The following is a 15,154-nucleotide window of genomic DNA, read 5'->3' as shown; positions in this document are numbered from 1 at the left end:
GTCAAGAAAGAACATCTCTTCTTCTGAGACTGGAGCAAAGGAAAAAAACAGATAATAATGAAAAACAGGGCTTTGAAGTATGACTAGAAAGACGATTGAATTTACATCATTTTAGAACTGAAAGGGACAACACTTTCATCCAACAATAAAAGCACTCTTCTACAACATCTTCAGTAAACATTTTTTCCTTCTGCTAGAAGATTCAAAAAAGATAATCAAGAACTAATAATAGTAATAACATGCATTTTTATAGTATTTTAAGGTTTATCACCCTCTTACAGATGAGGAAACTGAATCACATAGGGGTTAAGTGACTTAGTTCACAGCTGTTAAATGTCGAATTCTAACCCAAGTCCCTCAAATCCAAATCTATATTCACTACCATGGCATCATTCCATTTATAAGTAGTTCTAATTATTTGGATTCCTTCTCTCCCTCCCCCACCCCCTAAAAAAAAAAAAAAAGTCAAGGCTAAATTTGCCTCTTAACAAACTAAATTTCTACCCATTATCCCTAGGTCTCTCCTCAGTGTTCAGATGGAATAAGTTTGTTCCCTCTTTTGTATAGAGCCCTTCAAATACCTAAAACGAGTGATCATGTGCTTCCCACAGTCTTCTCATTTCTAAGCTAATCATTCCATCCATGTTTCTTTTACCAGTTCCCACAGTGGAATGAACTCAAGACCCTTCACCATCCTGATTATTCTTTTCTAGAAGCTTTTCTAAACTGTAAATTCAGACTGAAAGCAGCCATTGTCTGCTCCCAAGATAGCTGAGGAGAGCTATCTCCCTCCTTATCCCTGGCAGCTCTCTCTCTTTTAATGTAGACTACAATCCTGTTAGCTTTTATGGCTTCTCTGAGGCTTGAAGACCATAAAAATCTACCAATCATTTTTTACAGAAGCTACTCTTCAATCATAAGTCTGATCTTACTATAATGCCATGTAATACTTTGTATTTATCCATAAAACATTTCATCTTATTAGATTCAGTTCAGTTTGCTAGACTATCAGAACCCTTTTGCACCCTATCATTTAGTGTCTTATTTATATGTTAGTTTTATGCTGTTGTCTACAGATCTGATGAGTATGCCATCTATGCCTTTGCCAAATGCAGATTTTTGGAGCACACCATTGGAGCCCTTCCAAATTGATATTGAGCCATTAAAGACTATCCTGCAAATGCAGACTTACCCATTCCCAACTCCATCTCACTATAATGTCCACAAAAAAGGTGCGAGAGACTGTGCTTTGTTAAAGCATAGGTAAATTAAATTGACATAATTCTCTTAAGCAACTAATTTAGTAAATCTATCAAAAAGGAAAAAAAGGGTAGTCTAATATAACATGTTTTTTGCTTAAGTTAAACTGAATCTTCAGGATACAAAGAAGCTAAGAGCAGCAGGATTCTTTCTTATATTTAAAAAAAATAATGTTTTTACCTCATACATTTCTTAATATAACTTCACCTCCCCAGATATCCCTTCAAACAACTATTTTTGGGGAAGGGACGATGGGAGGGAGAAGAATCTAGCAAAATTAACCAGCACAAGAACCAAGTCTGATAATATGTAAAGACAACTAAGAGAGTGTCATTTTCCTATTTTCAACTCCAATCCCTCCCACCACCACCACCCCCCAAAAAAAAAAAAAAAAAAACAGCAAAGATTTCCTTGTTATTTACTCTACCATTGAGAGCAAGAAATTCTAAGTAAGACAATTTGGGGAGTAAGCTGCTCTGCTTTTAACAGAGAGAACTCCAACAAATGTCTAACTATTACCCATCCCTCATTGTTGTGTTATTTCTCCATGCAAGGCTTATGATCTGTTTCCTAAACTCATCTTTCCACCCAGCTGATGTATAGTGTGCCAAAATCAATTCTGTGTGTCCCCCATTAATTTGTCACCCAAACATTCATTCTCCACCATGCCCTTCTTGGTTTTGAATTTCTTTATGTGAATATTCCCAATACCTTTTTGATGTTATTTTGTAATGTAAGATATTGGTATATCTTGGTGTAAGATACTGGTTTATGCCCAAATTCTAACAGACTGCTTTCCAATTTTCCCAGCAGTTTTTACCAGATAATGAATTCTTATGCCAAAAACTTAATTCCCTATATTTGTCAAATACATGGTTACTACATCTGTTTGCTGCTGTATGTTGTGTGTCTGCTCTGTTCTATTGGCCTTTCTATTTCTTCGTCAATACCAGATAGTTTAAGATCTGATATTGCTAAATTGCCTTCCTTTATAGTTTCTTTTTTTTTTATTTGTTCCTTTAATGTTCCCAACTTTGTTCTTCCAAATGAATTTTGTTTTTTTCTAATTCAATCAAATAATTTTTTGGTAGCTTAATTGGGATAGTATTGAATCTAGTTTATTTCAGATTAGTTCATTTTTATTATATTGGCCCTACCTAATTATGCAAATCTGATTTTATTTTTATAAAAAGTTTTCATAATTTTGTTCATATAGTTCTCAGGTTTATTTTGGCAGTCTTAGGTCTAGGTTTTTATACTATTTAGAGTTATTTTAAGTCTGAAACCTCAGGCTTGACTTTTGCAGAGTTTTGTTTTTGATAAATAGGAATGCTGATGATTTATGTGGATTTACTTTAAATCCTGCTACTTTGCTAAGATAATTGACTGTTTCAACTTAAATTTTTTTTTAGCTTTTTATTTTCAAAATATATGCAGTTTTTAACATTCACCCTTGCAAAATCTTCTGTTCCAAATTTTTTTCTCCCTTCCTTCCCCTAACCCCTTCCTTAGGCAGCAAGTAATTCAATATATATTAAATATGTACAATTCTTCTGTACATATTTCCACAATTTAAATGCTATTGAAGAAAAATCAGATTTAAAAGGGGGAAAAATGAGAAAGAAAACAAAAAGCAAGCAAACAACAAAAAAAGGTGAAAATACTGTCATCCACATTCAGTCGCCACAGTCCTCTTTCTGGATGCAGAAAGCTCTCTCTATCACAAGTCTATTGGAATTGGCCTGAATAATCTCATTGTTGAAAAAAGCCATGTTCATCTGAATTGATCATTGCATAATCTTGTTGCTATGTACAATGTTCTCTTAGTTCTACTCACTTTACTTAGCATTAGTTCATGCTAGTCTCTCCAGATCTTTCTGAAATCCTCCTGCTGATTATTTTTTTATAGAATAATAATATTCCATAACATTCACATACCATAACTTATTCAGCCATTCTTCAATTGATAGGCATCATTCTAGTTCCTTGCCACTACAAAGAAACCTGCTTCAAACATTTTTGCACTTGTGGGTCCTTTGCCTGTTTTTTACTTCTTTGAGATACAGGCCCAGTAGAGATACTGCTGGATCAAAGGGTATGCACAGTTTGATAGCCCTTCGACATAGTTGCATATTGCTCTCCAGAATGATTGGATCAGTTCACAACCCCACCATCAAATTATTAGTGTCCCAGTTTGCTCACATCCCCTCCAACATTTATCATTATCCTTTCCTATCATCTTAGCCAATCTGAGAGATGTGTAGTGATACCTCAGAGTTTTCTTAATTTGCATTTCTCTGATCAGTAGTGATTTAGTGCATTTTTTCCTATGACTTCAATAACTTTCTAATTGAGATATTGGAATTTCTGATATACTACTACTCCATTTTCACTTACCTGGCTTTCCTATTTCTTTCCATTAACTTAGGACCACCCAAACCCAAATTCATTTAATTTCATTCCACCAACTCTCAGAGATACTTAACCTCCTTGCATTTGGGTCTTTCATTAATTTTGTTGGTGCCTAAACTTCAGACATTTGAAGCCATGATTTTACTACTGGCTGCTTTCTTAAATTTTACCTCCAGTGAAACACTTCTAGATGTTTCAGTTGCTGTTCCTTTATTGTTTCTGCTCTTTATGATACCAAGTTTGGTTGAATATACTTAGGCTTCTTTTCCCTTCCTTTTTGGTGATTTATTAGTTTATAAAGATACCAGGAAGATTCCATCCTTAGTAGATAGTAATAGCAGTGTTCTAGTCTCCAACCAGGAACTCTCTTTTTTTTTTTTTTTTTGCCACTTGTTTATCTCCCAATCACCTCCTTCTTGCCTTCAATGAGTAATAATGAGGAAAACACCATCTGGGTCTCTATGGCCTTCACTTTATTGCGTAAAATTTTGTAATTGCACTATACTTAATCTCTGGTAATATGGAAACAAAAATTAAATGGGTTCCTGCTTTCATGTAGTTTACATTATACTACAATATTATTTGTGTCCATATGAATCATGAAAAGTGTATAGTAACCACTTTGACAAGTTTTGAAAGATTCTGTGTTACTCTCTAGGAAGTTAGCAAGACCTCTCTTTCATTTCATATCAACAAAATAGCTCTCTCAGTAGAGAGCAGATTAGGGAAGGATATAACAATTGCCATGCTAGTAAGAGAAATCAGCTAAGATTCACCCTTGATTGTCTGCATTGTGTGTCAGTAAATTTGATTATTGTCCTTTTCATTGAGATTTTATGTGTTTAGATTATGTATATTTTGTTCTAACTTTATTCAACTTAAGTTTTTTATTTTATCTATACTAACCATTTATCTTTAAAATTATTTTAAATGCTGAAATAGAGCATATTGTCTAGTTATAAACAAAAAAAGTTTGGATTCTGCATCTATAAATTGTTATCTTTTTCTTTTCTAAGCTTGCATGTCCAAGTATTCTGCAGGTTGCATCTATTATTACCCATCTTTTCATCATACCCACAATCCTTCACAAGCAGAAAAATTGCAAAAAGATCTAAAACGTTATCTCACAAGAAAAATTGGATTTGAAGCAGTCATGAGAATAAGGTGTACAAAAGGTAAAAAGAATTGAACTTGAATTGCTACTTGTTCAAATGAAATGGCTTAATTTATGAATGTTGTTACCCAGAAAATAAGTTGTATATCATCTAACTAGTGAACTTTCAAGATGTACAGTTTTCTGGCTTATATAATGTCTTACAGTATAATTGATGTCAAATATTTGTTAACACTTTTTTAAAATAAGCAAAATAATTGTTCTGCTTTATTAAATAATAAAATTAAAACAGAAATCAGAGTGCTCTAAGGGTAGAAACAAGGAGGGAAACCCTTAAATGAAATTGTTTAAAATGTTGTCCCAATTTACATTTCCTTATATTTATAGGAATTTGGAAGAATAAAGTCTGCTGCATTGCAAATATTAAATTAATGGGAAAAGACCTCATTTGCTTTGGAATATTTAATATATATTTAGCCCCAATCATATAAAACAAAACACCATCGAGATTATGGGTAGAAATGAATGAAATTTATAGTCTTTGTCTTGTATAAAATTTAAATAAAATATTTTAATCATTGTTTGAGATCCCTTCCTCTCCCCCCTTCCTATCTCATCTAATTCCACAATACATAATAAGTGCACTTCTAAGGTAAATTTTAAAGGTCTTCCTCACTAACTTAAATCTGAATTTCTGCATTTTAGGTCTTTCGATACACACTTTCCATGGAAATTTTTTCGTTCGATCTACTGATTTGCTTTCCCTTGCCAACATCAACCCTGATGCTGGATTTGCAGTACAGATGTCAATTGAAGAAAATCTAACAGATACTTCTCTAGTGTGTTTTCAAACTGCTCTATTATATACCTCAAGCAAAGGTAATTTAAGTAGAACTCAGTAAAGCTTTCTAGAGCACTCATTGTTCTTATCTGAGAGGGAAGACTTTAGTGTTAAATAATGAAGTGTATTTTAACTACTTAAAAATTTCAATTTACTCTTTTTCCCCCAAAACTTTTTCAACAATATAGTGCTTCAGGAAAGAGTATTTAGTCAGAAACAAATGTTTTTGTTAAGTGGCATGCAGAATTTCCTCAATGTTATGTTTTTGGCATTATTTCTATTAATAAGAATTCTGCCCTATTCTTACACAAATCTCTTGCATTGAAGTTTTTTATGAAAAAGTACATTATTGAGGTAATTGATTCTTCTGCCATTTTACCAAATGTAACATATTTCTACTTAGCTAAAATCACCTGCTTCTTAACATTATTCCTATTAAAAGCTGATCCAGATTTGCAACCTTGGTATATAATGTGTTATGGTTTGTTTTATAAAATTTAATTGTTTTCTTTTTTTTTCAAACTTTTAATTGAATCTTTGTTAGGCAACTCTAAAATTTTCCTTTTTTGTCTTTTATTCTAATGTCTATTTATTAATCACTTTGTTTAGGTGAGCGGAGGATTCGGGTACACACTCTTTGTTTGCCAGTAGTGAGTTCATTGGCAGATGTTTATGCAGGAGTAGATGTACAAGCAGTCATCTGCCTTCTAGCAAACATGGGTGAGTACAAGGATGGAAGATGTTTTCTGTCCCATAAGTCATAATTTTGCTATGTATTTTATCCCAAAACCTATTTTAAATTTATATTTAGTTTGAAAAGTCTCTAATATCTCAATCTAGTTTTCTGGAATAAGTTTACAATCCATCCAATAAAAGTTTTCATATATCTCAATGAATATTGCCACTTTCCTTTAGCATCAGAGAAAAATCAGCCTATGTTTATTATAATCTTTCTGATATGTCCACTATATGTTTCCACCTAAATATATATAAGCATGTCCCTCTCCCTCATCATACATTCCATGTTCAAAAATGATAGAAAACTCTTCCTACAGAGTATGTTATTTAATATTTAATTAGCTTGTTAAGCAGGCACAATAGTGATTTGGTCAAGTCAGATCATTTACCCCAACTAGTTTGGGCTGTATTGGCTATTAAGTGGTTTCTCAAAGCCACAAGACTCTTTCTGATTGGCTGAATCCACCTGTACCTTCCTAGCCTTCCAGTTCTTTTTTTGCTCAAGGATTCTGAGATATTTAAACTTAATCAGTCTGTGGAATCTTAATCTTCCTTAACCCCTCACATTTTGAGACCCTGTCAGCGGTACCCACTATCCTACACTACCTTGAAACTTATAACACTCTGTGGAAACCCAACTTTTCAGTATTTCTCATATACAAAAGCCCAATGTTGTCATGGGTTCAAGTAATTTCTTAGGAGTAGCCTTAGTACAAAGGACAGAGTAAAGGATTTAGAGTCAAAAGACTTGGATCAAATTCCAACTCAGCCATATTCTAACTCTTAAGAATTAAGTCAATTAACCTCTCTATAGGCCTCAGTTTCATAGGAGGTTGGTCTCCATGATCCCTAACATCTCTTTCAAACAAATGCTATGATCAGATGATCCTGTGATTTCACCAGTTTTATGTAAGCATGAAATGGCATCTTATGTACTATGTTGGTACCTGGTGCAGAGGAAGAATTAGAAGGAAAGATGGAAAAGAATAGCACAGGATACAGATCACAGGAATTGTGACTTAAAGTGTAATACCCACAGTAATGAGAATACTAATAACTAAAACCAAAGTCTTTCTGACCTCAGTCCCTTTTCTGCAAAATGTGTACCTACAGATGGTCTTGAGAATAAACAAGATAATCTCTTTGTACTCTTTGTAAACCTTAAAGTGTGTTGTCAGCTAGAAATAATAGTATAAGTGATATTCATGTAGTTTCCTTTTAAGTACTGGAAAATACCTTCAAGCACTTTCTCTCCTGAATTGAGTAATTAAGTATTTTTAAAATTGAGAAGAATTCATGTAAGAAATACCCCAGAAAACCCATCTTTGGACTTGAGAATTGTTTTTGTTCTGTTTTTTTAGTTGAAATCCTCATAAATCTGTTTTTCATTCTCTAAACACCTTGTGAGTTTCTTCTACTTCTTACAATATATCCCTTTTCAGTACTTTCTGTCCTTGGGGCTGCTATTCATGTCTTCTCTCCACTTTTCCAGCTGTGGATCGATCAATTTCATCAAGTTTATCAGATGCAAGAGATGCCTTAGTGAATGCTGTGGTGGATTCCCTCTCTGCATACAGCCAGACCTCTTCCACTTCGCAACAGTCTGCTTTAATAGCTCCCACCTCCCTCAAGCTATTTCCTCTGTATGTTTTGGCACTTCTCAAACAGGTACTCACTTACATTGTTAGACTTAAGTTGCGTTTTTATTTCCAGAAATTCAAACAAGCTGTAGAGGATAATAATATGAAGTATAAGATACTTCAGTGTTTTAGGAGGTTTGTGGAACTCCTATTCCTATAAGGTGGAGAATTAGGGAAGCCTGGTGAATGATTACACATATATGATTACCTGCAACTATCAGTTTTGCATCTGTAAATGACTGTATCTGTGTGCATAACTCATAGTTTTAATAGATACTTCCTAACCATAAAATAATCATCTAATGTTTTTTTTTAATTTGAATGTCTTTTAATTTTAACTTAATTAGCTTTTTAATTGACTTTGTTTTTCCTCATAGAAAGCATTTAGAACTGGGACTAGCACCCGCCTAGATGATCGTGTGTTTGCCATGTGCCAGATGAAGTGTCAGCCACTTGTTCATCTGATGAAAATTATTCATCCCAATCTGTATAGAATAGACAAACTGACTGATGAGGTACAAATTCTTTTGATACATACAGAAAACTCTTTTGTTTCAAATTAAGTTCATTTTAGCCTGAAGCTAAGAACATGTTTGGCTGGCTGTCTGTCCTCTTTTTTTTCTGGTAACAATTGTAAAGATTATATGATGCTCTGTCCTAAAGAGGTGCCATAAGCACTCTTGTTTAGAACTCATTGAAAGTTATAATTATCACATCAAAACAAAAATGTTGTGGTACTAGTTGAAAGAATTAAGTTCATAGAATTTTGGAGAATTTGCCACATGCCCAGGACTATTTTGTTGTATTATTTCAAACTATGATTATCTAATCCAGCAAAATCAGGATCTGATCTCCTTATTGTTTCACCATTTTAAAAATTATATTCTCAAGTATCTCCTTTTACTAGAGAAATATGGCTGAAAAGGTAGAGCCCAAAGTTAGATGTGACAGACTTAAAATACTTAAAACAGATTTGTGAAAAAAAATTAATTAAAAGTTTAAAAAATTTTTAATGTTTCAACAAAGTCAGTGGCTATTAGTTTTGGTGATATTAGCATAAGCTTATTGGTACTGTTTCTATATTTTCCTTAAAGGGTGCAGTACATGTTAATGACAGAATAGTGTCTCAGCCACCTCTTCAAAAATTGTCTGCAGAGAAGCTGACAAGAGAAGGCGCCTTCCTTATGGATGCTGGTTCCGTAAGTTGACCTAATGTTGAATTTCATTTTGTACTAGCCAAAGTTTTTGATTAAAGATTCTTCATTAGGGACATTATTTTCTTTTTTGAATAGTCTTTTTAAAATAAGAAGAGTTTATATAGTACTGACTTCTAGATTTCACATAACTCAGTTATATATATATTAGTGAGTTTATATAGTACTAAACATTTTAAACTTTAGTTAAAACTTGTTATGCTAAATGGTTAAAAAATACAAGATCCACTGATATTATAAAACTTTTTTCCTTCTCCACCCACTACTCCCACCCCATTTAACTTTTTTAAACAAAAAGCAACCTTCACAAAAGTTTTTGTTGCATTTTAGCGTTTTAAAATTATACTTTGATTGTAATTTGATTAAAGCATACTTTGTGTGGTTTCTATGATGTCCATGTAAGATACCTCATAAACTTAACAACTACCAAACATTTTCCCTGGTAATGATTACTTAACTTTTCTTGGCCTTTTTCTGTTACATAGCATAGGTATGACATGTTTCAGTTATCATAATCAAACTTGAATTTATAATTTTATTTCCAATAATTGATGCTGGTCACTTGGGATGGGATAAGAGAAAGTCTCCTAACCGCATTTCACTTCTCATAGAAAATGGTAAAAACAGAATCTCTCCAAATCCCTCCCAAAAATAGCCTAATTCCATTTGAAATTTAATGAGATACTATCATTTGAGCCTCCCCTATAGAAAGAAAGTATCCAAGTAAATGAACTTTTCTTAAATCTTATCCATGAGATCAGTGTCATTGTGGCTTGTAATTATTGTGAGGTGTTTTATTCTTTTGTGGCTTTTGTTTGTTTGTTTTGTTTTTTAGCAGAAATGTTACTTGGGCATGTTAATGAAATATTTTTTTTATGCCTGGTGCTGATCAATGATATACCTCTACCCAAAAAAAAAAAAAAATCACAATAAAATAACTAAATCCATAAAACACCCTGCCTTATATAAAATTGGATATTTTCATAAAACATTAATAGTAATCATTTCCTTAGACTTACTGCCTAGAAATATGCCTTTACTAAATCTAGAAATAATTCATAAGGTTTTATCTCAGATCCTTCAGATTGGCAAAGATAAGAGGAGATAATATTGGAAGGATTGTGGGAAAAATGACTTGTACATTGTCTTTGGAGTTATGAATCAGGATAAATCTGTTTTAGGAAGCATTTTGGAATTATGTAAATAATAAATGTTCATACCTTTTGACTGAAAGATGTTATTACTTATACATCAAGAAGTTGATATGGTTAAGTTCCCATAATCCACCAAAATATTTATAGCCACACATTTTGTAAGAGCAAGGAATATGGAACAAAATATATATGTCCATGGTTTGAAAATGATTAAACAAATTGTCCCAAATAGATTGTAATGGAGTAAATATCACTGGGTATGACGTATACAGAGAAGCTGTAAAGATCTACATGAAACTGATACAGAATGGAATAGAGCCAAGAAAACAATATATACAATGATTACAACAGTGTAAATGGAAAAAACAGCATCAAAAAAAAAAAATCAAAAGTGAATGTTGCAAAATTATAAAGAGCAAGCCTGGCTCAAAAGAGGAGATACAGGAAGATACTCCATCTCTTTCTCTTTGCTGAGTTAGGAGATCCATAGAGTTACACATTACACATATTTTCATACTTCTTTGATATTTTGATTACTTTTGCTCTTCCACCCCCCACCCCCCCCTTTAAAAAATAGAGTATGGAGGTGGTGCAGTGGATAGAGTACCAGTCCTGAAGTCAGGCGTAACTGAGTTCGAATCTGGCCTCAGACATTTAACACTTCCTAGCTGTGTGACCCTGGGCAAATCACTTAATCCCAATTGCCTCAGCAAAAAAAAATAGAGAGAGTAATAAAACTTTAATTTTAAAAAAGAGAGGAAATCATAGGATAATAAATTTGAAGCTAGAAAGGATCTTGGAAACTGTCAAGTTCTATCCATTCATTTTAACAAACAGAGAAACCAAGGCTCATAGAGGTTATAAGTGATTTATTTGGGTTATATAAATAGTGTCAAAGCCTAGATTTTCAAACTATTGCATAACTCCTAATTCAGTGGGTTTTTTTTCCTTTACATAGTATTACCTAATTGTCTTGTTCTTTTATTTGAACATTAGTTGTTATTTGGTGCTTTCAAAAATCCTGGTGCCTTTTTCTCTGTAGAAGTAACTAAGTATTTCAGGAGCATTCCTGACAGGAGTCAAATGAGATATTCATTCTGCAAATCTTTAATACTATATATGTGCTGTTATTAAATCAAGGATTCTAGATTGTTGAAAATCATGCAGCTGACAGTTTAATGGTATAAAGGCTCCCAACTATTTCAGTGTTTTGGTTTTCTTTTGAGCTAAGTAGTTCAATATGATCTCTTTTGTATCTGCTAATCTGTAGGAAATTGTGGGAGATTTTCTTTTAAATAATAAAGGCTTTAATTTATTTTTATTTTAGATTATTTACATCTGGATTGGGAAAAGCTGTGACAATAACTTCATAAAAGATGTGCTCGGTTACCCAAACTATGCATCAGTACCACAGAAACTGGTGAACAGATTTTATACAATTTACATATTTCTTAAATTATCTAGCTTTGGGAAGAAATGGAACACCATAAGAGTTGACATTTTAAATGTAACCATGGGAAGCATATAAACCTCTAAACTTGTAACAACATTAGGGAAACAAATAAACGCCTGTCATTTTTATAATTAAAATGAATGTATTTTCATTTTGCTAGCTAGGTACTTATACTTAAAATCATTTCATATATAAGTTTAATATTGGAAAATAATTTATTTTTATTTTCTTTTTTCAACAACAACAAAAAAACCTGTAAACATAATCTTACAATTTTACTATTGGCCACTATAGATATAAGGACCTGAGGGGGGAAGTATATATATTTAAAAGCATAGTACTAAATGGACTTACTTTGGAGTAATAATTATAGAACCAGTGATCCACGTTAGATCTTTCCTTGACAAAATCATCATCTTTGTCATCAAAGATTGATATAAAGAGTTTCTAATGCTAATTCGCCCTCTCCCCAAACAACCTCTGCATGATTATTGTAAGAGTAGGTAACAAAATTTAGATTGCTGAAAATAAGAGAATCAAGTTTAGGATCCAAATTGTTTTTCCATCTTTTCCTGCTATTGTGGGAACACCTATACTTCTATTCACTCTTAAACCAAAACACTCCAGTTTGGGAGAAGCCAATTCTGTGGCATCATTTGGTTCTATTAGAATTATATAAATAGCTAATTATATATTGCCTTATTCAGTTTTCAAGTCCATTTAATAAGTATAATTAATGAAGGGATATTGAACATGCTTTTTACATATTCTGATTTTTTAAGCTGAATTCTTTTTAATGTATTCCTTTAATTTTGTTAATATAACAACATATAAAGGATAGAGTTTGTCATGGTTATTTATAAAGTTTAAACTTTTCATTAATGACAACATCCCCCTTATGTCTGTTATAAGCAATAAGAAATATAAGTATAAGCCTTAAATAGAAATAAAGTAATCATTTTTGTTTGCAAGTCAGCAATATAAGAGTGCTTTTTTATTTTTTAAGGCAAAAGGAAAGAAAATAACTTTGTTCCTGAAAGGGTTAATCTTGTTTGGAACTTAGTCATAGTATTGTCATTGACTACTGTCATTGAAAAATTATATCTACAGTATATTGATCTGAGAAATGAGGGTGTCATGTTTCTACCAGTATTGCTAACTAGTTAATTTTATAGTCATAAAACCAAAAATTGAAAATCAAAAGGAAGAAAAAGCAGACAAAACTCAATGCTTCTGCATCTTTAATTTCTAAATTCTCAAATTTAAGGATAAAATTCTTTCCTACTTAAAATAGTGGTAAATGGAGCTATCATTCAGAATTGGCTTCCATGGGTGGCTCATCTATCAAGATTTATTCCTATTTACAAAGAAAGATGGTCCAAAAAAGTTTCAGTGGCATACTAATTTCATTAACAGAATGGTCAGTTAAACTTAAATTTATGCAAAATTTGGCATTCTTCATTTTTCCAGTGCTTTTCTTTTAATGTGTTTAAATTTCAACAGTTCTATTAAAGCCCTTATGAAAAGAGGTAATTCTTATTTCATCTTTTGACCTAGACACATCTTCCAGAGTTAGATACGCTTTCTTCAGAAAGAACCAGGTCCTTTCTTTCCTGGCTTAGAGACAATAGGCCATTGAGTCCAGTTCTCCATGTGGTAAAGTAAGTATTTCATAATTTTATTGAGAAATGCACAATTTCTTATTTTAAATTGTAGCAAAAATAGTAGATTCAGTGGTCTCTTTTAGTTTCAATTCAACTTACAATCAATATCCTCAATCCTTAATGGAGAAACTAATACTGCTTTGAGGATTTAGTATTTACTTCCCTAGCAGAAATCCTGTTCTAGTCTTACATTATTGCATGAAATGAACCGACCCCTCAGCTCTTGAATCACAAAGCACAACCTTTGATATCTTGCTAGAATGGAAAGGCCTTTATGAGCCCAGTGAGGGATTCTTTCTTTCACCTACATACTAGCTTAGCTAAGATCAGAGAAACATTGGTTTAGCCACTGGATGAATCCTCGGGGGTGGGGGGGGGGGGTTGTCATCTATCTTGATGATAGAGATAAATCTTGAAGTGCATGCACATGATCTCTATTTGAGACCATCTATTAATGACTCCAAGTAATGGTTTTTCTTTCCCTTTTCAGAGATGAGACTCCTGCCAAGACAGACTTCTTCCAGCACTTAGTTGAAGACCGGACAGAGGCTGCATTTTCTTACTATGAATTTTTGCTTCATGTTCAACAGCAGATTTGTAAATGAAATGGAACCAAAGAAGAAGAAAAACATCCATGACTTTTGAGACAAGCATAAGCTGTCAGAGAAGCACATGGGAAATTTGGAAAGAAAGCATTCGCAATACGCACCCCATCATTTCTGAAGCTTTGACAGTTAAAAGTGAAGAATTATCTTCTAAAAGAACTTGGCCAGTTTATTTCAGCCTAAATTAAAAGATAGTAATGATGATGCTCTTTCACTAACTACATTTTGAATTGGTTTATACACATTTCCAATAGTGCGGCAGTATGGTCCTATTAATTGCAAGCTGGCAAATTTATGTAGCTATGTGGAATGATATTTTGTAATGTAAAATTAGATAAATCCTTTTTCTTACATTTAATAGAATATTTCCAAACTTAAAACTCTGACAAGAGATGCCAAAGGGCAATGGTACCAGGTTATTTGTTTATATGAATTACTTTTTAACAAGGAATGATTCGTATTCATTAAATGGATTCACCATTTTCCCAGTGAAGACTATAGAATTTCAATACATGAACTGTAGAAATAAAATATATAGTGTACATAAATGTTACATTTGTAAAGAAATGTAAAAATGTAACTACAGAATATGAATTGCTAAAAATGTGCTACATTGTTGGATGTTTGATGACAGATCTTTTGTCCCAGTTAGAGAATGAGGTTGACTAATACATATTAAGAATGGAGTCCACATAAGAAACACTCTTTGTAATTCTGTTAAATCTTTTATGTGGAATTATTTATGATCACCTTACTAATTAAAGATATTTTGCTTGATTGTGTGTGTATTTTTTGTAACTGAAATTTTTACATGTTCTAGATACAGCATATGGTGAATTTAATATTCTATGTCAATATGTTTTTACTGATTTCTGAGTATCATTATGTGTTCAGTTTCTAACCAAATAACTTTTCAAAAGAGGACTAATTATTGTTAGTGTCATCACTTACCTCACTGTTCTAGTAAAAGAAATGTTCTCAACCATCACATTGCTTTAACTTGAAGTTTTCAGAAATGACATGTTCAGTTAGTTTTATTGATTTAATAGAAGTCCTTCT

At 32.5% G+C, this 15,154-nt stretch overlaps 1 protein-coding gene across 4 annotated transcripts in view; it reads left to right on the top strand.

Annotated features, from left to right (window-relative positions):
• SEC24B (SEC24 homolog B, COPII coat complex component) overlaps positions 1–14,872 on the top strand; it is a 94,815-nt gene extending 79,943 nt beyond the window's left edge. For all 4 annotated transcript variants that reach the window (XM_051967390.1, XM_051967389.1, XM_051967392.1 and 1 more), the window contains 9 exons: positions 4,689–4,847; positions 5,492–5,665; positions 6,237–6,347; positions 7,858–8,033; positions 8,383–8,520; positions 9,100–9,204; positions 11,701–11,793; positions 13,384–13,487; positions 13,981–14,872. In XM_051967390.1, coding sequence (XP_051823350.1) covers positions 4,689–4,847; positions 5,492–5,665; positions 6,237–6,347; positions 7,858–8,033; positions 8,383–8,520; positions 9,100–9,204; positions 11,701–11,793; positions 13,384–13,487; positions 13,981–14,095 — 1,175 coding nt within the window. In that variant the 3' untranslated portion in view covers positions 14,096–14,872. The remainder of the gene's footprint in view (positions 1–4,688; positions 4,848–5,491; positions 5,666–6,236; positions 6,348–7,857; positions 8,034–8,382; positions 8,521–9,099; positions 9,205–11,700; positions 11,794–13,383; positions 13,488–13,980) is intronic.
• Positions 14,873–15,154: the final 282 nt, after the last annotated feature.

Source organism: Antechinus flavipes, chromosome 6 (genome assembly GCF_016432865.1).
Source record: "Antechinus flavipes isolate AdamAnt ecotype Samford, QLD, Australia chromosome 6, AdamAnt_v2, whole genome shotgun sequence".
In the NCBI taxonomy this organism is placed as follows: Eukaryota; Metazoa; Chordata; class Mammalia; order Dasyuromorphia; family Dasyuridae; genus Antechinus; species Antechinus flavipes.
The sequence above is the reverse complement of the archived record's forward strand: the minus strand, read 5'-3'. Positions and strand labels throughout refer to the sequence as shown.